The following is a 24,300-nucleotide window of genomic DNA, read 5'->3' on the forward strand; positions in this document are numbered from 1 at the left end:
TTGCACTGATGGTGTTGTGAAGGAGATGGAAAGGAGGAGAGATGCCCTTTCTCCACAGGGGAATTGGAGGCCTTCCGGATGAATGGTCAAAAGATACTAAGAGAAGATAGCTCTAGAAGATAAGATGTTACAGTTATGGCTGCAGCGGTTGGCAGATTCCAGTGAGGACTCCCTTAGTGAAGCACAGACATTGCAATAATTGGTTCTGACTGCGGTCCGCAGGAGAATGCTCCCTAAAGAACTGGCCTCTTGCTTTTCCCTTCTCCAGCTCCACCTCCTCCCTCTTTTAGCAGCTTGGTGTGGCTTCTGCACATTCTCCCTGCCATGCTCTATTCCGAAAGACAAGGGCAACCATGTCTGAGCACAGTTAGTTGTACTGAAGCCTTGAGGACAGCAAAAAGCCCTTCAGCAACTGCCACACCAGTCATTGTAAACTTTTGAATCTTGAATCCACTATGGAAAACATTAAAAATATTTGAGGTTGCAAGAAGAGCCTGAAGAAAGCAACCAGTAATGAAACCTGCAAGTAGATGATGCTCCCTTCGTATACAATGGGTGAGGTGGGGTCCTTTAGCTTGCTTAACACATGTTCAGCTGTGCAAGTTTAAGCAAGAATGTGGGCTGAATTTTTGAGCTACAATATGGAAGCGAGGGTGTCAAATCAATGTTAACGCTCTGCATGTTCTGGCAGGTATTAACTGTACGTGCGCTCATGTCATTTTTAGTCCCAAGTTAAAGTTTATTTATTAGTCACAATTAGGCTTACATTAACACTGCAATGAAGTTACTGTGAAATTCCCCTCGTCGCCACACTCCGGCAACTGTTCGGGTCAGTGCACCTAACCAGCACGTCTTTCAGAATGTGGGAGGAAACTAGAGCACCCGGAAGAAATCCATGCAGACTCGGGGAGAACACGCAAACTCCACACAGACAATGACCCAAGCCGGGAATCGAACTCGGCTCCTTGGCGCTGTGAGGCAGCAGTGCTAATCACTGTGCCACCATGGCAAGTGACACTCATAGCTCTAAATCAAGGGTGCTACTAAACCCAATTCCTTCCCAAATGTGTGTACAAAAATGACGGGCAAAATAATTTTATGTGAATTGTAAAGTAAAATCTCTAACCTGACAGGTTATACTACTGATCAGGCATGAGTATTTTGAGAAATAATGAGACAAGAATTAAAAGCTCAAATTTAACACTAAAGTCTGTTTAAGGTTTGAACAAAGCAATACACAGATTACGATATAAACTTTAACAATACACCCATTAGTCACACGTACATTAAGATAAATCATACATTCGATCTCCCAGCAAGTGCTCAAACTCCCTGTTGACAGTTCCTTTAGTCACTGATCAAGCTGCCTGACTTGAACATCAGATCACGTTTTGCAATGATTTTTATACCTTTCTTTCCAAGGTGGATAGATTATTTAATTGACAAAATCCGATTGTAGTTCCCAGTATTGGGTTGAAGTTGGTGTTTGGTGGGGAAATAAGCAGCCAGGAACAAATTGGCAATCCATTTCACACCCACCTGACTGTCTCGAATGGAAAAGAAAATTAGTTGGGTGTAAAAAGAGTTGCCAATTTGTTATTGCTTGTTTGCTGCTGTCAGTAAAGACCAATTTCAGCCCCAATGTGTTTTTGAAGTATTATAATTGACTGTGAAATTGAAGATTGTGGCCAGAATTCTCCAGTCTCGCACACCTCGCTACCGCTGCCAGGAGAATTTGGCGCTCAGCCAAATCTTCATTCACAGCGGTGGAACCAGATAATCCCAGTCGCGGGTAAGGTCGGAGAAATTCGGCCTATGTTTCAAATCACATCATCGTATAAAGAATAGTTAGGCAATTCAATTAATAAGGAGACATTGGAAGTCACAGTGGATATGAGGGTGGGAACACCTTACAAATGCCAAACGCATTAATATCAAATTCTTTTTGTTGTTATTTAAGCAGGGTATTGGCCAATTTATTTTGGATAGAATACCACTTTGGTTAAAATAGTAGAATGAGCTTTGTTACCAAGCATTAAGTATCCATATCATAAAATCACCCAAAGTAATTTCGACACTGCATTTTATTGTTAGAACAAGTCTAAGTGGAAGTGAGTACTTCTCTAAGTGGGCGATTTCAGATCAGAAAGTAATTGTCTTGTCCTTTCTTTATGTAAATTTCTTTCTAAATCAAGTGATGCAAAATTAAGGTGAATAATAATACCAATGCTTTCTATTTCATTATTAATTTAATATGAGGGATCAAACAGTTTATTGAATGTTCATGAATTTATCACACTAGTTTGATAATTCTCATCCTTGTGACCATCGCACAACTAGACATGATGTGCAGGATTGTAACAATTTATTTTTATTTCTTAAGATTGAACATGAGGAAATAAATCGTTTGAATGTAAATACCACAAAAACCCATTAACTATAATTTCCAACAGTTCCAATATAAGTTGAATATTTTTCACAGCGGTTTATTTAAATGAATAAGTATATAACTTTGTTCTTTTAAAGGTCTCAATAACTTCAGTGATACTGGTTTAACACCTTACACAACCTATTCTTATTATATTGTGGCAAGTAATGTTCATGGCAGCACAAGAAGCAACATTAGTCGCTATCGCACAAAGACTGGCTGTCCTACTGGGTTGCTTCATTTGAATCATGTTGGATTTGTTGGATCACAATCAGTTTCGTTAAACTGGACAACCCCATCAAATGCTTCGGGACCTCTTGAGGGATATATACTGAAATCTACTACTCTGGGCAATCCTGTGGCTCACGTGCATTTCAGAGGCCTTCAAACATTTGTGACTTTGAATGATTTGACTCCATTCACAAAATACACTTTCAGTGTCCAGGCTTGTACGACTGGGGGCTGTATTGAAAGCAATCCTGTTGTGGAAATAACTGAACAGGCTCCACCTGAAGAACAAGGACTCCCAATAATCAGAACTGTCAGTTCCACAGAGCTCTTTATTGAATGGTTTGCTCCCGCAAAACCTAATGGTAAGACTCAATTTTCTAACTTACAAAAGTATTATATTTATATATTAGCATGTTAAACTTTAACAAACATATGAAATACCAAATTTGAACTTCGCTTTAATCAACAACTTCTAGTTACATTAATTTTAATATTGACATTTGATTGAACTTGGGAGGGTTCCCCGTGGGTGCTGGCAGCCTCGATCTGGTGGCTTTCACCCACCTGATGGAAGCAAATTCATGCATCCCGAGCAACCCGACGGCCAGTCCCACTGTTCATTGCGGGGGTGCCACAATCTCCACGCTTAGAGACAGATCCCCTTCACCCCATAAAATGTATCCCCTCCCTCTCTGGCTGGCTGGGGGGCACCAGCAACCCCTGACCTAAGAGGGGCATCTTCCCTCCCACCTACAAATAAGGGGTCACTCCCCCCCCATCCCACACCACACAGGCATGAGGAAGACCTGATTTACCCCCGCCACCCCCACTCTCCCCCTGTACTCAGACCCTTTCTAAAATCCTGTGGCTCCACTTACCACCATGGCCGGGCTCCTCCCAAAAAAATTCTAAGTCCACAATCTGCATGAAAACGGGAGTAACTCCTGCCAGTGTTTTCAGCGTCATTTTTAGATTAAATTTCCCACACTATGTGCATCACAAAGTGCTCTAGTGGGATTCCCTCTGAAATTCAGGGGGTGGGGCCTATTCCTTCCCGAGAGGCTCACAGCATCGCGCTGAACGGGCACTGCACATGCGCCAATCTGTTAGTGCTGAGATTGGCACATGCACAGTAGCCAACACTGCCAGTCTCCCGATTGCTGGCTAGCCCCGCAACCCCCCCCAGTGCTGCCCCTTGGCACTGCCTGATACCCAGTGGGCAGTGCCAAGGTGCCCTGTGGGCACTGCCAATTGGCCCCTTGGGCCGTGTCAGGGGGCCAGGCTGGCATTGCCCAGGAGACAGTCCCCCCCCCCTTACCCACCACCTTTTGGAGGGCTTCAATGGCCTCTCTTCACTCCAGCGGGGTTGGCCGCCCGTTCCCCGCCTATTCGTGGAGAGCAGTTGTAAGCCCCGCTGGAATGAACCACTCCTGGTGGGGGGGCGGGGGAGACGCTAGCGGGCCCGGAGACTTCAGTCCTGGACCTGCTAATCAGATACTAATACTAGTTTCAATATTGAAATTGGCTCCATTGGCATGGAGCTGATTACTCTCAAAATCTTGGAGCCAAAGACACACAGAGGCCGTGGCGCCAGCGGGGAACCCACGAAACGGCTTCCACTGATGTCTCCCAGACCATTGTGCTTCTAGAGCAGTACAGCAGGCTGGGAGAATCACCGCCCCCCCACCCCTCCCCCCCATATCTCCTCCAACAAGAGGGCCAGAAAGTAAAATCGTCTCAGCTGTAAATATCTCAATGGTGACTGTCAATGTTGCTATCATTAGTCAGCATGAGGAACCTATTCAAGTGAAGTTTCCTTTCACTCCTTCTGTAGCGAAGTGGCATATCTGTCTGTGTTGCCTTTTTCCAATAGCCTCACTAAAATCAGACAAAACTCAACACTCTGAGCTAATAACTTATAGTGATAAGACATGCAATCACGATCCTTTGGGTAACTGTCAAGAGTTCTTCCTGAGTTGTTGGCTGACTTTCTGTAAAATGTAATGTTCAGTCTATATCATCATTTAGCGAGAAATATAAATGTATCCTTAGAGGACAAGCCTGACATTGGCTTTAAAAATGTTTTTACACTGCTAGAATTGCTTCTCTAGGTACATATATTATCCTGACATGGTTTGATGGAAGTATTGCTCAGGTGACAAAAGGGGTTTTTGTTAAAGAAGCAACCGAGTGAATAATAATCAATATTGTTTTCACATGTTCACTAAATTTATGACCATTTCTACCTTTAATAACATTCAATACTCAACTGATATGTATTCGAATTATTTTGGAAATATAACCCGCAAAGGCATGTAATTCATATTTATAAAAGAAATCAGCACCTCCAGGCTGCTTTTCTGAATGTAAATCCATTAATATATGAATCTGCTGATATACAAAGGAAGTTCAATGATTAAACCTTCCATATTTATTTCTGTAACTTTGTTTTCTTGCAGCTTAATACTTGCAAATCTGATGTGCCAGCAAATGAATAACTTACCAATACATATTGGGCTGCAGTGACATTGAAAATAATCATGATACTTTTACCTTTCCCTAGGCTACTGTTGAAATAATTTATGACAAATAAGAGCTCATAACAGTGTAATAGGGCAGAACTTTAATTGTCAAGGGGAGGGTGGGTTAGGTTCGGGACATTTGGTTAACAACCTGACAATGTGCCACTGTGCCACCATGGGTGGCATGGTGGCACAGTGGTTAGTACTGCTGCCTCACAGCGCCAGGGACCCAGGTTCGATTCCCGGCTTGGGTCACTGCCTGTGTGGTTTGCATTCTCCCCGTATCTGCGTGGGATTCCTCTGGGTGCTCCGGTTTTCTCCCACACTCCAAGAATGCGCAGGTTAGGTGGCCATGCTAAATTGCCCCTTAATGCCCAGGGGGACTAGCTAGGGTAAATGCGTGGGGTGATGGGGTCCTGGGTGGGATTGTGGTCGGTGTAGACTTGATGGGCCAAATGGCCTCCTCTGCACTGTAAGATTCTATGATTCTAGAAGATCTCACCCACCTCTGGATTTAACTTGGGTGGGTTTGAAGGCGAGTGGGAAACCCTTACGGAACTGCCAGGTTAGTAATCTCAATCATTAAATTCCCAATTAATTGAAGATTTAGCCACCATTCTGGCTTTATCAACCAGTACATGGGCTTCCATGTGGAACTTGCCAGGGGATAACAAAGTGTGAGTATATCAGAGAATGATGACAGGGGGAAGCCTTCAATAAAACTGAATAGCTGTAGCCATGCTGAAGTAGCAGACTGATGCTCAGAATGTTTCTTGTGAGGGTATACTAATTTCCCTGCTTGGCAAGCAACTTCCAACTTCTTGGAAGTTAGTTTGCCTGTATCGGACTTCACTCACGTTGATCTACACTTTCCTGCTATCAGCTTTTACTGCAATATAGAAGTCACTCATGCAGCTCCAACTTGGACCTCTAGTGAAGAACAAGAGGAGCAGCATCAGCGATACCAAGAGCAGCAAGAGTGACAACAGCAAAATCCATCTGCCATTTCAATGGACACAGAGATCCAGCTCTAAGAAGGAGAGACCCTCTAACAGGACCTACAGGCAGAAGATCAGTTTTCTCCACATATATGAGCACCAGTGCCTCTTGAAGCTCTGTCTTTATGGAAAGTCATTAATGACTGCAGCCTTCTGGAACAAGGTCTGCTTATCAGTGAGACAAGAGGGAACATATTGCCAGTTGCCATCAGGATGACTGTCACTGGATGGCCCCCCCTTTCCTGCCTATCTCATTCTCTGGCTCCCCCAGGAATTCAGCACTCTCTTCACCTGGAAAGAGAGAAAGCAGAGAGTTATACTTAAGGGAGGGAGAACGTGTGAGATATTAAGACATTGCACCAAGATGTAGCAACCTTAAAAACAAATAACAAATGGCCTGGTGTGGGGAAAGGAGGGTTTTTGTGCTTAGACAATAAATGTATGGGATATTTAAACTAAAGGGGATTTAAGAAAAGATCTTTCTTAAGACCTTTAAGAAAGGTCACAGTCTAAAGTTGTTGAACTCAATGTTGTAATGTTGTAATGTGCCTAATTGGAAGATGAGATACTGCTCCTCCAGCTGTGTTGGGTTTCACTGGAGCATTGCAGCAGGCAATGGACATGTGGGCATGAGAGCAAGCTGTTGGCCATGCTAAATTCTTCCTCAGTGTACCCGAGCAGGCACCAGGGTGTGACAATTAGGGGATTTTCACTGTAACTTCATTGTAGTGTTAATGTAAACCTACTTGTGACACTAATAATTAAACTAAACTAAAATGGCACGCAACAGGAAGGTTGGGGTCATGTTTGCAGACTGAAGCTCATTCTAAAATTGAGTTCAACAGCTTGAGACAATGACCTTTCTCCTCCATCTTAAATCCCTTTCAAAAACAAATCTGATACACTTATTATTTCAGTGCAAAAGCCTTCCCTTCCCCCTCCATGCACCAACCCCACCCCCATCACTCCACCCACAACACCTAGTCATCTGACTTTTGTTCTTAAGGTTGCTACATCTCATTGCAATCTCTCACAGCTACAGTTTAATATTCAATACATTCTCTCTATCTTTGGTTCTGATGAAGAACCAAACAGACTTGAAACATTAACTGTTTCCTTCCCTACAGATGCTGCCAGACCTGCTGAGTTTTTCCAGCATCCTCTGTTCTTATACTCTTAGTTCTCATCTTCAGTTTCTCAGTTACGTTACATTGCTCGATTTAACCATCATTCACATTAACAGAACTATTTATTGATAATTGACGTTTTTCTGTATTTGCCAAATCTTGTCTGGTTAAGGATGTATATTGTCCATTCGCACATCTGGCTATATATGTTAGGCTAGCCAGATTTGACCTGTTGGATTTAACAGGACCCTGAAGTAACTTTAACAGTTGTAATTTGTAACCATGAAAGTACAGTGTGATATTATTTGTTGAGGGGTAAGTGGGAAGAGGTAAAATATGCAAAGATAAATTTCTAATCTAAATTTCTTACCAGGAATAATAATTCAATATGAACTCTATATGCGAGGACTCTTACAACCAGATGGGTCACATGATCCTCCTCAAAGGTGCATTTTTCAAGACAGTGGATGGTATAACCCTCAATCAGCCTTAGGATCACCTAACGAAACTGCGTTAATTCCACCACAGACTCATACAACAGTTACTAATCTGGTACCATTTACTGTGTATGAATTTCAAGTGCACACAATTAATATGGCAGGCAGTGCACCCTCACAGTGGGCATCTGGAAGAACTGCAGAAGCTGGTTAGTATTAACAAATTTTATCACCTGATTTGCATAATATATGAATATAATTGTAATTTGTCTTTTATTTAATAACATCGCAGTCAAAGATTTTATTTGATTGATATCTTATAGTCTTCAAGGTTTAAAAGGCAGTTGTATTTTTAATTAAGAAGAAAACACAGCCATGCCACATCATCTTATATACTCACAGGCTAGTTACAGCACACAGACAGTATCATTTTACCAGACTTTTTTTAGTGGTTTTCTTTAGGTGAAAAATTCTCCATGATAAAAAAATCATGGAAATGCTATTTCTCAGTTTGGCTCATTTCTCAAATGCAACAAAGAAACTCAGAACATTTCAACAAGCAATTTCTCTTTTAGTAGAGGGTGTAAAACCAACTGCCAACTCACTTTGAGCCCAATTTGTGCTATTGTTGCAGATCAATTTCACCATCATAATCTATTTCATAATGAGAAGTAGAATTCATTTTCTTAACTCCTCTTAATAGTGCAATGATCCAGAGCATGAACCACTGTAATATATCAGCATCACTTTGGAGATTAAAGGTAACCAAAATTTCACTGTAGACAACCCCTGTGGCCCACGCCAGAGTCCTCCCTGTGTGATTGGAAGGCAAGCCTGTCAGTCAGGCTGACTTCCAGACAAGGATTCTGTCAATGACAGAAGACATGCTGTGGCGTTAAAACTCCACAGCATGTGGGGAATTCCCAGTTTCCCATCTGACGCTCTGCCCCAGCTTAATTTACCTGCCCCTGTTAATATCTGGACAACAGGTACTAGAGGGAGAAAAGTATTTGAGAGCCATAAAGAGAAAGGAGGAAAGAGGGAAAGGTAAGAAGGCAAACTGAAAGACAACACAAAACATAGGAAAATAATTAGTGGATGGAAAAGAAATGCAGTATCAGTTCTAAGATCAGAAATATTTTTATTTGGACCCGAGCAATGCCACTGTAGGGAAACCAATAGTTAATTAATTAGTTACAATAGTTTATTTTCAACATGTTTATACTCTGCTTCAGAAAATTAATTTGGCTATTTATCTCTGTGTTAGCCAATATGTCTAGAATATTTTAATATGCGTCTTAGTTCGGGTGTAAGAGAATTCAATAACCATACTGCTATATCATCTTTAATAATACATATGGTTCAATTTGAAAAGCTAAAATTATTCTTTAATGGACAGTATTGATCTCCAATAGATGCTACTTAAGCAACAATGAACATGAAAAGGAGTATATTATAGGCTTTTCTTGACAGGTTTCTGAACTGCAACATCCTTGGTAAAGTACACTTGTTCCCCTGAGTAAATTGCTAGATTGACAAGTTTACATATAAACTAGTTTTAAATTGGGTAAAAGTCAAAGAGGATGAATGTACTGTTGAAAATGAAATGGAAAATCTCATGTTGTTACTGTCAGCTTTAACATTACTGTCAAACAGATTTTCAGACAATGACAAGGTGTAATTCAAATGTATACATTTTCCTTTCTTTTCAGTGTTTTCCACAGACAGATACTTTCTGCAAATATTTTTGCCTTATCATTTGATGTACCAGAAACTTCTTTTAAGTTGACATGTCTTTAATCCTTTTAGCACCCTTGTTTATGGCTGCACCATCAGTTTTCTCACTTTCATCATCTGCTTTAAATGTCACGTGGGCGCAACCAAGCAGCAGTTCAATAAGAGGAGAAGTGATTGGATATATTATCAACATTGATGATGAACAGATGACTAATCAATTTGTGCTGCCACTTTCACGAGTAAGAGTCTTCTTCATAGGTGTTTTTCCTTAATTAGTTTGATAGTTTCGAGCGATGGAACACGTTAATAAAATGTAACTAACCTCTGTTTTTTTCTTACAAATTTTTGTGAATTTTTAGAGTGCTCAAACCGAGGAATGTTAGTGCTGGGAAATTGAACGTATTTTTGTGTACTCAATTTCAGCGTTAAGCACTCCAAAATCATGTGTAATTACACGTGTGATTGACATGGCTCACTGCAGGGTGAGACTCTCTCTCTTTGAAACGAACCATGAGCTTCAGAATTCCAAATTTTAGTACCGAGATAATGACACTTGATATATTGTGAGTTCAAGCTCACTAGGAACTGGATTCATCTCATTTAGGACCTATAAAGCAGGCAGGTAAAAGAGACACATCTCATCAATCCGGGATGCATTTCATCTCAAGACATGAAGGGTGTGTATTTAAACAATTGTTCTAGCCTCTTACACTTTGTTGTTCTTGTGGTCGTAAATGTAGATAATTCTAATGTATAAAATAATTCTCCACCCGTTACATTCCTAATATAAATTCCTACAGTGGAAACTTCCCACCTAAAATTGTCACATTCTAATATACTCTCCTACCAGTGGTGGCACTGAAGCACCTCAGCTTTACAACTAGCTCCTCAAGGAAACTTCTGTACTCTTAACTTTACAGGGTCATTTTAATCTGACTTTGCTCCTTCATTTTCACCATAACCTTAGTGGGGCTGTTGGCATCGTCTTGCTTTTCCTCTGGCTTTTTCAAGCCTCCCTCACTCTGTGTCTCAATGTTCCCGATCCCTCAGATTTTCCTTCCTCCTCTTCTGCTTTTTTCCTCAGCTTCTATTTCAATTGAAGCCAAGACAAAAGACAGAATTTTATACTCCCTCAGCGTAGGTTCTGAGACAGAGCGGTGGGTGGGTGGGGGGGGGGGGGGGGCGGAGGGGGGGGTGTAAAAATGAATGGATGGGATTCCCCCTTGATAACCCACCATACAAACCCAGATGGAATTTCACACCTGGGCAGGCAGGGCCTCGGGTGAAAAAGGGTGGGAAACCCACAACCCACCCGTTCACCTATTAAGGCTTTTGAGAGGCTTCTTAATGGCCACTTAATGGTCCTGTCCCATCCAGCCTCAATATTTAGGCTGGCGGGAGTTGGGAAGATGGGAAAGTGACATTTGCACTTTTATTCCCATCTCAGACTGAAAAGTGGAGGGGGGCGGGGGCATCTCACTCTGAAGGCTCCTCAGAGTTAGGGTGCCCTCCCCCCAAATTCATTGGAGTTGCGGGAGCTCCACCCCCTGGCATCCCTTAACCTCCCATCCCGGGACTTTAAAGGTTCCAGAATTTTGATTCAGGCAGAGTGCTGCTGTACCACATCTGGCCATTGCAGTGCTATGCTTTGCTGGGTTGAAGATCTGTTGGCCAAATAGATCAACTGACAGCTCTCACAGATTGGACTTCCTTCCAAGGATGAACGGAAGTCCCACTCACTGTCAATCAGTGCTCAAGTGAACGTTAAATGGCGTTGGGAGTTAAAAGAGTCAGCAGCTGCTTGTTCGATGCCAACTCTTGCGATGGCAATTGCTGATTGCTTGCCATCCTTAAAATTCTAGCCAAGACTTTCAGGCCTATTTTACCATTTTGATTCTAAGTCCTGGGCGGACTTGAATCTGGGAGTATTTCAGATCCGACTTTTAGACCCGTTCTCCGACGCCCCCATACGCACTCTGCCTGAATAAAAACAGCGATTCTGAATCGCGCTGCACAAGCCTGTGGGCGGGGCTTATCACACCCAAAACATTGCAGTTCCGATCGGCGCCTCCAACTGTGCATGCGCACCAAAGAAATTATAGAATGCTGCTCCCCTACCACATCGCGCCCGGGCTGGATAATGCCTCCACCTGGCCCCCACAGGCATTGCCCCAACTCCACAACATTACTCACCCCCTTATCCCCCCCACCCGCCTGCCACCCAGACCGAACGCGGCCTCCTCCCCACTTCCCCCGAACGATGTCAGGTAGAGTGGCAGCGGACCCTCCCATCCCCCTCACTCATCTTAGGCAGAGTGGCAGCGGACCCCCCACCTTACCCCCCCCCCCCCGATCTCAGGCAGAGAAATTCATCCCCCCCCCCTCCACCCTACAGGTATCAGGCAGGGTGATCCCCCTCACCCTTACCACGGACCCTCCCGCACAAGGCCCCCATCTCCTCTGGAATCTGATGGCTGTGTGACACCTCCCTCTCTCTCCCCTGTCCCCAATCATTGAGGCACTCATCCACCACCCACACCCCCTTCCCATCAGCACACCTGCAAGTGCTCACTTGCCTTCCCCTCAATGCTAACAAGGAAACTGCATGTAGTTAGCTGGAATGCTCTGCCAAACTGCATGCAGCTGATCTGCCCTAACGAGGGGTAGCTCCATTAAAAACTCAAGCTTGGGGAAGGGAATCTTCACCATGAGTGGCAGGCTCCAAGCGATGGCTGAGTCACAGCAGGCCACAGCTGAGTCCCAGAGGGCCACGGCTGAGTCATGGCGGGCCACAGCTGAGGGACTGAACAGGCTTCTCAAGATTCTGTGGCCCCTGGCTAAGAGGCTCGAGAGCTTGCAGGAGACCCAGCGGGACAGCGCTGAGACACAGCGGGCTATGGCAGCAGCCATTGAGAACGTGGCCCAGTCTCAGAGGGCACTTGCTGCGGCCATTGAGAGGTAGCCTCCAACTCAAGTGGCCATCACAGAGGGCTCGACCACCATGAGTAGGAGACATGTGGTCCTCCAGGACTGGCAGTGCCAGGTGACGCCGGAGCTTCTGGAGCTCACTGCAGAAGCACCGCTGTCCCATGGAGTGAACCCAGGGGCCCACAGGAACCCCAAGGGAGGAGGAAGGGCTCGAGCCCATGCCGGGGCCTTCCAGCCAGGAGACCGTGGCTGTGGCTACACCTTCTGACTCCCCCTTTCCTGACACCGGGTCATCTCAGAGGCAACAGGATGAAGAAGGTGTCATGGAAACATCCCAGACACCTGGAAGCAGGCCAGGGCCCACAAGGTCTAGGGTCTGTAGAGGACACCCGCCATACATATCACAGGCTACGGGGCACGGTAGGCCCCCTCCACCTCTGGGGAATCACTGAGACGTAGTGATGGGCCACGTAAGGTTAGGAAGTTGTAGTTGTGCTGAGATGACACGGGTGAAGGGCTGCACTCGTTAGAAAGATATTTAAGCACTTTAATGTTTTCTGTTCACAGGTTTTTTTCATTAGAGCGTCTTACTTAAACACCTTTATTGTAAATAAATGTTTTTTCACCACCCACCTGTGATTAATTTGTCTCGATTATGAATCCTCTTCCATTGATGATCGCCGGAGGGATGCTTCATGTTGATGTCAGTTCGGGAGGCCCCTCAATGCTGTGTCACTGAGAAAAGGAAGGTGTTGGTTCCCCAGACCCCACAGGCGATTCCCTCCCGCACCTGCCCCAGGGCCTTCTATGGGGGTTTCAGATCCCTTACCCACTACACCAGCCGTGGGCCCAGGTGCCAGCATGCATGCGGAGCTCAGGTAGGAGTCAGACTAGTTTGCACCAGGGCATCACCATAATGGTGCTTAGCGAGTCGTCATTATCCTCCTGCCTGCCAAAAAACTCACTAACACAGAGTACCCAAGCCCACCACTCTGGTGTGACAATGTGCAGGGTGTTGAAGGAATGTTGAATGGAACCCACAGACACAAACCCCTAGTAAGCGAACCGCCTGTTGATCAGGGCCTCCCTTGCCACCCTCGCATACCCCATTTGGGCTGCCAGCCCTCCAGCGCCTGGTTGGTGTTGCTCGGCATGCTCTTCCTCATCTTCCTCCTCCTCCTCTTCCTCTTCCTCCTGCTGGTTGTCCAACCCAGCAACGGCCGGCTGGTCAGCCTCCCCATCCTCCTTCAAGAGGTCACCTCTCTATAGAGCCTGATTGTGCAAGGCAGAGCACATGACCACTATGCTGGAACAGATCATTGGGCTGTATTGGAGGGCCCCGCCAGATCGGTCCAGGCACTGGGATCACATTTTGAGGAGCACAGTGCACCTCTCCACTATTGCGTGGGTGGTTACATGGGCCTCATTATAGCGGGTCTCCACCTCAGACACAGGCCTCTGCACAGGCGTCATCAGCCGTGTCCGAAGCGGGTAATCCATACCACCCATGAGCCACCACCACAGCCTGGGCTCCTCCTCGAATGTCTCTGGGATGTCCGAACTCCTGATAATGAAGCTGTCATGCACGCTGCCTGGATGTCTGGTGCAGATGTGCATGATGGTTATATTATGGTCGTACACTAGCTGAACATTCAGGGAGTGGAAACCCTTCCTATTTACAAATCTCCGCAGATTCTGTAGGGGGGCCTTGAGGGAGACGTGTGTGCAGTCAATCGCCCCCTGCACGTTAGGCATCCATGATGTGGAGATGCCGGCGTTGGACTGGGGTAAACACAGTAAGAAGTTTAACAACACCAGGTTAAAGTCCAACAGGTTTATTTGGTAGCAAAAGCCACACAAGCTTTCGAGGCTCTAAGCCCCTTCTTCAGGTGAGTGGGAATTCTGTTCACAAACAGAACTTATAAAGACACAGACTCAATTTACATGAATAATGGTTGGAATGCGAATACTTACAACTAATCCAGTCTTTAAGAAACAAAACAATGGGAGTGGAGAGAGCATCAAGACAGGCTAAAAAGATGTGTATTGTCTCCAGACAAGACAGCCAGTGAAACTCTGCAGGTCCACGCAACTGTGGGAGTTACAAATAGTGTGACATAAACCCAATATCCCGGTTGAGGCCGTCCTTGTGTGTGCGGAACTTGGCTATCAGTTTCTGCTCAGCGACTCTGCGCTGTCGTGTGTCGCGAAGGCCGCCTTGGAGAACGCTTACCCGAATATCAGAGGCCGAATGCCCGTGACCGCTGAAGTGCTCCCCAACAGGAAGAGAACAGTCTTGCCTGGTGATTGTCGAGCGGTGTTCATTCATCCGTTGTCGCAGCGTCTGCATAGTTTCCCCAATGTACCATGCCTCGGGACATCCTTTCTTGCAGCGTATCAGGTAGACAACGTTGGCCGAGTTGCAAGAGTATGTACCGTGTACCTGGTGGATGGTGTTCTCACGTGAGATGATGGCATCTGTGTCGATGATCCGGCACGTCTTGCAGAGGTTGCTGTGGCAGGGTTGTGTGGTGTCTTGGTCACTGTTCTCCTGAAGGCTGGGTAGTTTGCTGCAGACAATGGTCTGTTTGAGGTTGTGCGGTTGTTTGAAGGCAAGAAGTGGGGGTGTGGGGATGGCCTTGGCGAGATGTTCGTCTTCATCAATGACATGTTGAAGGCTCCGGAGGAGATGCCGTAGCTTCTCCGCTCCGGGGAAGTACTGGACAACGAAGGGTACTCTGTCCACTGTGTCCCGTGTTTGTCTTCTGAGGAGGTCGGTGCGGTTTTTCACTGTGGCGCGTTGGAACTGTTGATCAATGAGTCTAGCGCCATATCCTGTTCTTATGAGGGCATCTTTCAGCGTCTGGAGGTGTCTGTTGCGATCCTCCTCATCCGAGCAGATCCTGTGTATACGGAGGGCTTGTCCGTAGGGGATGGCTTCTTTAACGTGTTTAGGGTGGAAGCTGGAGAAGTGGAGCATCGTGAGGTTATCCGTGGGCTTGCGGTACAGTGAGGTGCTGAGGTGACCGTCCTTAATGGAGATGCACGTGTCCAAGAATGCAACCGATTCCGGAGAGTAGTCTATGGTGAGCCTGATGGTGGGATGGAACTTGTTGATGTCATCATAGAGTTGTTTCAGTGATTGTTCACCATGAGTCCAAAGGAAGAAAATGTCATCGATGTATCTAGTGTATAGCATCGGTTGAAGGTCCCGTGCGGTGAAGAAGTCTTGTTCGAACCTGTGCATGAAGATGTTGGCATATTGAGGTGCAAATTTGGTCCCCATGGCTGTTCCGTGTGTCTGGATGAAGAACTGGTTGTTGAAGGTGAAGATATTGTGGTCCAGGATGAAGCGGATGAGATGTAAAATTGCATCTGGAAACTGGCAGTTGTTGGCGCTGAGCACTGAGGCCGTTGCAGCAATGCCATCGTCATGGGGGATGCTGGTGTAGAGTGCTGAGACATCCACTGTGACGAGGAGCGCTCCTGGTTCAACTGCTCCATGTGTGCCGAGTTTCTGTAGGAAGTCCGTCGTGTCGCGACAAAAGCTGGGGGTTCTTTGTACAATGGGTTTCAGGATGCCCTCGACATAGCCGGAGAGGTCCTCGCACAGGGTCCCATTGCCCGATACGATGGGACGGCCGGGTGTGTTTGCCTTGTGTATCTTCGGGAGGCAGTAGAGATCTCCAACGCGGGGAGTACGTGGGATGAGAGCACGGAGGGTGTTCTGAAGGTCCGGATCAAAGGTCTTGATCAGAGTGTTGAGTTGACGGGTGTGTTCTTTGGTCGGATCTGCAGGTAACTGTCTGTAGTGTTCCTCGTTGTTGAGTTGTCGGTACACTTCTTTGCAGTAATCCGTTCTGTTCAGTATGACGATGGCCCCTCCTTTGTCTGCTGGTTTGATGACAATGTTGCGGTTGGTCTTGAGAGCGTGGATGGCGTTACGTTGTGCTTGGGTGATGTTCGGGGCTGTCTTGTGAGTGCGGCTGATGAATTTGGTGTTGACGCACCTCCTGACGGCTTGGGCATACATGTCAAGTCGAGGGCAGCGGCCTTCCGGAGGAGTCCAATTCGACTCTTTCCTCTTCGGATGCACTGCGGATCTCTCTGTCGGCTGTTCCGGTTCATTGGCTGTCTCATTGTGTTCGTTGTTGGCCTCTTGGGGTTTGTGGAAGAACTCCCTCAGCCTCATTCGCCTGATGAATTCCTCTGTGTCTGCTGCGAGACTGATGGGGTCTATTTTGGTGGTGGGGCAAAAATTAAGCCCTCGGCTGAGAACTTCGATTTCATCTGGTTGAAGTGTGTAGTCGGACAAGTTGACAATGGACTTCCCTGCAGTGGTACTGTTTTCTACTGTGGTACCGGGGGAGGCTTGGTTGCTGCTGGTGATGATGCCGAGTTTCTCAAGTTTCCTGTTCTTGGTGTGCATGTAGATGGTGTAGTTCCTTTGTCTCGTCTGCTTGGCAGAGTTTCGCAGCTGGTCTGCGTCCTGAGCGCAGGGCATTCGGCCTCTGATATTCGGGTAAGCGTTCTCCAAGGCGGCCTTCGCGACACACGACAGCGCAGAGTCGCTGAGCAGAAACTGATAGCCAAGTTCCGCACACACAAGGACGGCCTCAACCGGGATATTGGGTTTATGTCACACTATTTGTAACTCCCACAGTTGCGTGGACCTGCAGAGTTTCACTGGCTGTCTTGTCTGGAGACAATACACATCTTTTTAGCCTGTCTTGATGCTCTCTCCACTCCCATTGTTTTGTTTCTTAAAGACTGGATTAGTTGTAAGTATTCGCATTCCAACCATTATTCATGTAAATTGAGTCTGTGTCTTTATAAGTTCTGTTTGTGAACAGAATTTCCACTCACCTGAAGAAGGGGCTTAGAGCCTCGAAAGCTTGTGTGGCTTTTGCTACCAAATAAACCTGTTGGACTTTAACCTGGTGTTGTTAAACTTCTTACTGCGTTAGGCATCCCCCAATGGCTGCGAACCCTGCAGCCCGGGCTTCCTGCTACGCCTGATCCAGGTTGAAGTTGATGAACTGGCTAGCCGGGCATACAGGGCTTCAGTGACCTGTCTCACACAGGTGTGCATGGCAGACTGGGAGATGCCACAGACATCTCCGCTTGGGGTCTAGAAATAACCAGTCGCGTAGAAGTTTAGAGCAGCCGTCAATTTGGCAGCCACCGAGAGTGGGTGCCCCCCCCCCACTCCCCACGCCTGCCGCCACCCCCCCCCCCCCCCCCCCCCCCGCCCGCTTCTAGGTGCCAGGTCCTGCAACAGGTTGCAAAGGTGTTGCACAGTCTCCTTTCAGAGTCGGAGACATCGGCGGCACACGGTGTCCGACATCTGCTCGAAGGACACTCATGCATGGAACTGCTGGCGTCTCTGCTCCCTTCTTCTCCTACACCCCCACCGCTGGGTGAATGGCGGCCACCTCCTGCCTCTGGTGGTCGTGTCACTCTAGTCCTGGAAGTGGTAAGACTCGGGCTTCCTGTGCCCGCAATTCTTCCTCCTGCTCCATCAGTAACCAAAATAACAGCAAAATCGATTAGTTGCATAGAAAAAGCCATGTTATCACTCCGAAGGTGGAGGAGGTGGAGTGGGGGTGGTGGGGAGGGGAGATGGAGAGCATCACATGTCGAGGTTATGGAATGCTGCTTGCCCCTCACACATCAACAGTCACTGTTCATAACCCCCCCCCAATTCCCCCAGCCACATGCTCCCCACAATCATAGCCTCCCCCAATTCCCCCAGCCACATGCTCCCCACATTCACAGCTCCTTGCAAAGTTGAGAGGCTGCAGCAGTGCAATTTGCAAGGGCTTTGTGCACATCCTTCAGCTGGAATTGAGCTGAGTGCACTATGACCCAACAGCACTGCAACATCCGAGGTCAATGCTGAGACCCGGGTCCGTGCTACAAGTCGGACATCGGAGACCCTGCAGAGCAACAGCCCCCCACACCCCCACACACTTGCAGAGTCGGCACCGAGACAGAAAATGGCTGCAACAACAGGACACCTGTGAATAGCAGAGAGCCGTCGGACGCGATGCACTTACCTCCTCCCTAACCCTCACTGATGAAGCGCCTGAATCGGACTTTTATTGAGCATGTCTGATTCGCGCTGATTCCCAATTGGCGAATGCAATGGTAAAGAGGGAAGTGCTGCTAAAGTTGGGCGTGCAGCCCATTAATTCAATTTAAATGCATTTAAATTGCCGTCATGCCCTTTTGGGCGTGGTCCTGATCGCAGCCATTTTAGGCACTTGGTAAAGGGGGGAATGGGCACGGATGTGGTCACGGATCACACTACTCGCCTCACACCCGACTTTACTAAGTTTTCATGCCCGAAAACGGGTGCAACTTGATGCTAAAATCAGGCCCTCTGTCTTCATTTCCAATGTCTATACTTGGCTATTTTTCTTTCGCTTGCCTTACTTAGCAACCATTTTGATTCCTGAACTTTGACTCTTGATCTAACCCATTCATTTGTCTTTCCTTCCAAGCAGTTGATGCAGAACGTCCTCTGCAATACCTACATTTCAAGATTTGGTACCATCCTCTTTCCTCAGAGTCCAACTCTTGCAAGCAAAGTGTACAACACTCTACGGTGATGACTGAAGTGGATTTTTTTCCAGCTTCATGCTGACACTTTTGGACTTCCCAGAAGTTACTTCAGTCATTGGTCATGTATAATGCTTCAGTCTTGGTTGCAATTTTGGTGTTTATCATCTAGCCAAGTTACTTGGAATTGCCCACTCTCTCTATCTCGGTGTTTCTCGCCTTGATTTTTCCACTGCCATTTGTTGGTTGTTGCCTCATTTATGTTCAGTTATGTGCCTGCCATAGGCTCTCATCCTTCCTTTATTCTGGCTATGAGTGTGATGTCGCCACCTGCCTACTTGGCAGAAAATGAACTTGATTGGATTGGTTGTCAGCTTACGCCTGGCTAGTCTGACTCAGTCAGTTTCTCGCAAGGTTAGGTCACTGTTGAATTGATCTCACCTTTATCCATGCACTTCAAACTCAAAAATTCAAATTAACCAGAGGTTCTACTAGGTAGCTCACCTAAGCAGGCAGCAGATGCTCCCACCTGCTGTCAGTGGGCAGTGTTTGAGGAAACAGGTTGGGACCTGATGCTATCACTAGGCCCCGACCGTTAAGTTATGTCCTGTGGTGAAAAGTGTGGTAGCTTTCCCATTGATGGCAAAGAGGATCAGAAACAAAAGAGTTTTCAGTGTTTTAATTTCCTTTGAAGGGATGGGGGCAGCAGAAGTGTTTGGGCCACTCATCCTGGGTCAGATAGCCCACTATGAATTCTCTAAAGTGCAACCTTCCCAAAACCCTGAGTCCTCTGAATGTTGACAGTTGCCCACAGGCCATCCAAATTTCCACAAGCAGGCAAGCGGCTGCTTCCAGTTCAGTTTTCTCCTGTGCGAGTGGGAAGTCAGTTGTCCAGATATTACGAGGTCTGGCACTTAGATCCACTGATGGTCTCCTTTTGCCATAGTTATGCCACAGTCTATGTGAAACCAATGTTTTTCATTGTAACATCCAATGATTGTTAAAATTCCCCCAACGTTTGGTCTTCAATTGCACATGTGCAAAGCCATGGGGGGAATTTTCCCTGCATGTCTGCCACAGGAACCGTAGCAGATGGGGGATGGTGGGGATGGGGGGGGAACATGCAAAGTTCCGTTGACCTCAGGCGGGATTTTCCGCCATTGGGTCAAGCGTGGCCAGAAAATCCCCACCCCATGTGAGAGCAAATGTTTTCAAATTGTACATATTAAAAATGTAAGTGGGTCTCACAATCTCAAAGGTAGCTGGCACTGTGAACATGTCATTAAGCAATAAATTGAGAACAATAAGGCAGCAACTAATGTTAAATGACAGCTCCGAACTGAACCCATAATATTCCTCAGATGTACCTTTCAAGAAAATTGTGATTGTGGCTTCTCAAAAGCTGTCAGAATGAGTGTACAGAAGTGTAAAATAACTTGTGAATTCAACAGACATTAATTTCAACCCTGATTGAAAGTTATCAAAATAAAGACACATCTGTCAAAGTAGTCAGAGAATTTTGTAAAGACATCTAGGTAGAGTAGCAATAATGTCAACTTGAATACTGAGGCCAAACATTCAACTGGCTGACAATGAAGCATACAGCAACAATGTTAATTTAGAATCACACATTTTGCATTATAAAATACTCTAAGGACACATGAGCAATTTAAGACAAAATTCGACACTGAGCCACAAAAAGAGATATTAGGACAAGTGATAAAACACTATGTCAACAGATACGTTTTCAGGTGGAAAGCAAGGTAATGGGGCAGAGAGGCTCATGGAAGGAACTGTTTCTCTACCTCCAAGACTGACATCCCTATCTCCAATTAAACAGAAACACTGATTATCGTTTTAATGACTGAAACTCGCACATCTCACTACCTTGTAGCCGAAGGCCAGCTTCCTCACTTAAACATGTCTCCTACCAAGCCCAGTAAAGGGTTGTCAAATTCATAACTTTTAAACTATGAGCCAGAATTTTAGCTCCCCACCGGCAGAGTTTTAGGTGGGGGACAAGGGAAGTGTGAAATTTCAGGGGTGGGATTCAGGGGTGGGAAGATCTATGAGCGCATCCACAGTGGCCTGCTCAGCACTGTGCTGCTGGCCTCTCGGGCGGGAATAAGCCCCCTCTCCTGATTTTCTGAGGGAATCCTGCTGAGACACTCTGCAGTACTCAGAGTGCCAGAGATTCATTCTGAAAATCACGCTAAAAAAATTGGTGGGAGTTACTCCCGTTTTATAACAAATTGTGGACTTAGAATTTTTTGGGGAGAATCCCGGCCCATATTTGGAAAAGAGAATTGTTAGAAGCCATATGGTGGGACAGCCGTGTTGGTCTCTCTTTTTAATCTTTAAGCACTGCCCACAGAAATGCACTGCAGCAGCAGAAAAGTCAGTAACACCTATGTTTTAAGAACTGGAGACTGTCACATAACAAGGTCTCCAAACCTGTTTCTTTATCGGATACAGCAATATAGAAAATTGACCTGGTAACGCGACTACAAGCAGCTGATTCCATGAACTGCAGAAAGTCCATCTCTTTGAGTGAATCCTGAAAACCACTTTGGCATTTCACTCCAGTGATTGAACTTCCGTAAACTGTACTTCTAGAATTTAGATATCATTTTCATCAGTCCTGCAATGTATGTTTCCCAGAGCAGGACAATTGCGTGAATTATGAACTATTCCTTTCAGCCATAACTTTTAAAAGTGCACTGTTTTCTTGAACTGCACTTCGCTTCAGTTTGTTTGTGTGTGTGAAACTCTGTGTGAGCGACGTAGTGTTACATTTTGGGGTGGGTGTTTAAATAAACAATCCTCTTAATTTAGACCCATGGAAAGCTCGCTGCTGTTTACTCAAATTGTCCACACACTCAGAGGTTAAGAAACACACACATCTTCCTTACAAGAGCTTACTGATCACAGGCAGTACAGAAGGGAATAGATATTTCAGTAGATCTCCCTCGCCCTGTCTGTAACACGCCCCACTAACTCCATTAAGTCAAACTCCCCATCCCCCTCCTAATCCCACCTTCCCCCACACACTGTCTTCTCCCGTCCCTCACTTTTACCTTTCACCATTGTTTTTCTCTCCATCCTCCTCTCACTGCCATCACCACCACCACAACCCGCCTCCCCCCCAACCCTCAACACACCATCTACTCTCATCCACTTTGCTTCTTTCTCTCCAGGAAGGTAAAAGAAAACAGGGAGGCATATGAAGCTGCCAATCTACAGAAGATTGACCCCCTGAAATATGCCTGTTTAGACCATTTGCCTGAGCAGTAACATTAAGGGGCTAAGCCAAATTAAACACAGCTCCACCTTAACAGTTAAATGTCATAAGCATGTTCCAGTTCCCAAATTATCTATGAGCATTATCGCAGGAGATTAGCCAGAAAAGAAAGACATCTTCAGTAAAGCGTAGCGTTTCTATTTGAATTTAGAACAAATATCCTTGCTTTGTGAGCTGTTATGGTAAATTCTTGTATTAGGGATAACATTATCAATATCAGAAGTGTCAATGTTATCGTTAACATAAAGAACTACCATCTTTTATCTATGCTTCAAAGCATAAAGGTAATGTAATTTTTTGGGGGGGATAAGATCACAACATTGACTATATTTACTTTGTATACAGGTGCTTCATAAAGTAACAGCCAAGGAGCGATTCTACCTGGTGACAGATCTGAAACCCTACAGAATTTACAACTTTACAATCACTGTCTGTAATCGGATTGGATGTATTACAGGTGAACTAGGCTCAGGCGAAACATTATCTGCAGGTACTATTAAATCATCTGCCATATTATACATATCTAGAGAGCAAACAGCAATTAATATAAACACAGTTGAATTTTGACTTCTTGATGGATGCAAAAAAATTGTTATATGTCTTGATATGTTTTAGCCATATTGTCATCATACAATTGTGTAAAATATAGCACTTTCTGATAAGTGCAAAATTCTCATTATACTAGTTAATGATGTAATTTTTATGTTATTAGGAATAGTCATCCAGAAAATTTAAGTATGACTGCATTAAATTAAATAAGCTATTCACACTTAATTTGCAGCTTCAGATTTTGAAGAGGAAAGTAGTGTTAATTACAGCTTCATCAGCTGATTATGTGGAAATATCCTTCTGTTTAGTGTAACAAACCACTGAAAGGTAAAAAATGTTGACAAAACTAAGAACGTTAAGGAGAATCACCTCAGATAATGCAATGCGGGTCTACCTGTAAATAAATTACCATTGTGTTCTGTTTTTGGACTTCAGCACTTAGGGTGCTGAACTATTTTAAGGCATGATGGATCTTTCATGCCATACGTAGCATGGAATAAATATAGAATGAAATATCCCTTTGGCATATCTAACAAGCTCAGAAGGACACCTCTGGCAGCACCAATGTGGTATCTCAATTTTCAACAAATATGGGGTCTCTAATGAAACCATTTAAGTTTACAGCAGAGAACGGGGCCATATAACCTACTCTTAACACAACTCATAACTAATTGTTCCATTTGTATTTTTTGAAGAAGTCACCAAGATTGTGGGTCATGAAACATAGAACTCTCTGGCTAGCTAGTCTTTCAAAAATCTTTTGGTAAGACAGCATGGGAGGGATTTTTCAGTCCTTCCACCAGTGGGATCTTCTGGTCCCAGCAAAGGCCCTTGTGGTGGGAGCCCTGGTGGTGAGACAGGTGAACTACACAAAATGGCACAGATTTCAGCAGGACTGGAAGATTCTGCTGGTGCCCAATGGCGTGCAGCCTCCACCACTGGAAAATGTTGCGGGGGGGTGGTGGGGTGGAAAATCCTGTCCCACATACTTCTCTACAAGATCATCAAAGTAACAAAGTGGAGGACTCTGCTGAACACACATTTAGGGTTTCCCAGTTGGCAGCCCACAAATACACAAGACTGGTATATAATAGGCAGGGCCAGCAATTATCTGAATTTCACCTGTGGCAATGCCAGTCAGAATGAGTAGGCACTCCATTTTGCACCTTAGGTTGGTTTCCCACAGGCGCAGGTCACCATTGGCTGCACATGCGTGGCAATCCTTGAACATTTAGAGCAACCATGAGACTGTGAATTTCTGGGGCTTCCATTCTATCAATGTACAGCTGATGTGCAATCACAGGAGGGTATTTCCGAAGGTTGTGTAATATTTATTGAGAGCTATTATAATGTTTACAACATGTGGTAGTCAAAGCACCCTGAGATTTTTAGCATCTGGTAGCACAGTTAAGAGATAAGACAGGGGATAACCATTTCAAACTTGCCTGATGACACCCAACAGAACACCCATGGACTGC

The 24,300-nt window shown here is 45.5% G+C and overlaps 1 protein-coding gene across 1 annotated transcript in view; it reads left to right on the forward strand.

Annotated features, from left to right (window-relative positions):
- Positions 1-24,300, forward strand: part of ush2a (Usher syndrome 2A (autosomal recessive, mild)) — a 916,330-nt gene that overhangs the window by 221,948 nt on the left and 670,082 nt on the right. Inside the window, exons 17-20 of the mRNA XM_078230465.1 lie at positions 2,527-3,021; positions 7,680-7,952; positions 9,553-9,719; positions 22,619-22,763. Of these exons, the coding sequence (XP_078086591.1) occupies positions 2,527-3,021; positions 7,680-7,952; positions 9,553-9,719; positions 22,619-22,763 (1,080 nt within the window). The remainder of the gene's footprint in view (positions 1-2,526; positions 3,022-7,679; positions 7,953-9,552; positions 9,720-22,618; positions 22,764-24,300) is intronic.

Source organism: Mustelus asterias, chromosome 15 (assembly GCF_964213995.1).
Source record: "Mustelus asterias chromosome 15, sMusAst1.hap1.1, whole genome shotgun sequence".
In the NCBI taxonomy this organism is placed as follows: Eukaryota; Metazoa; Chordata; class Chondrichthyes; order Carcharhiniformes; family Triakidae; genus Mustelus; species Mustelus asterias.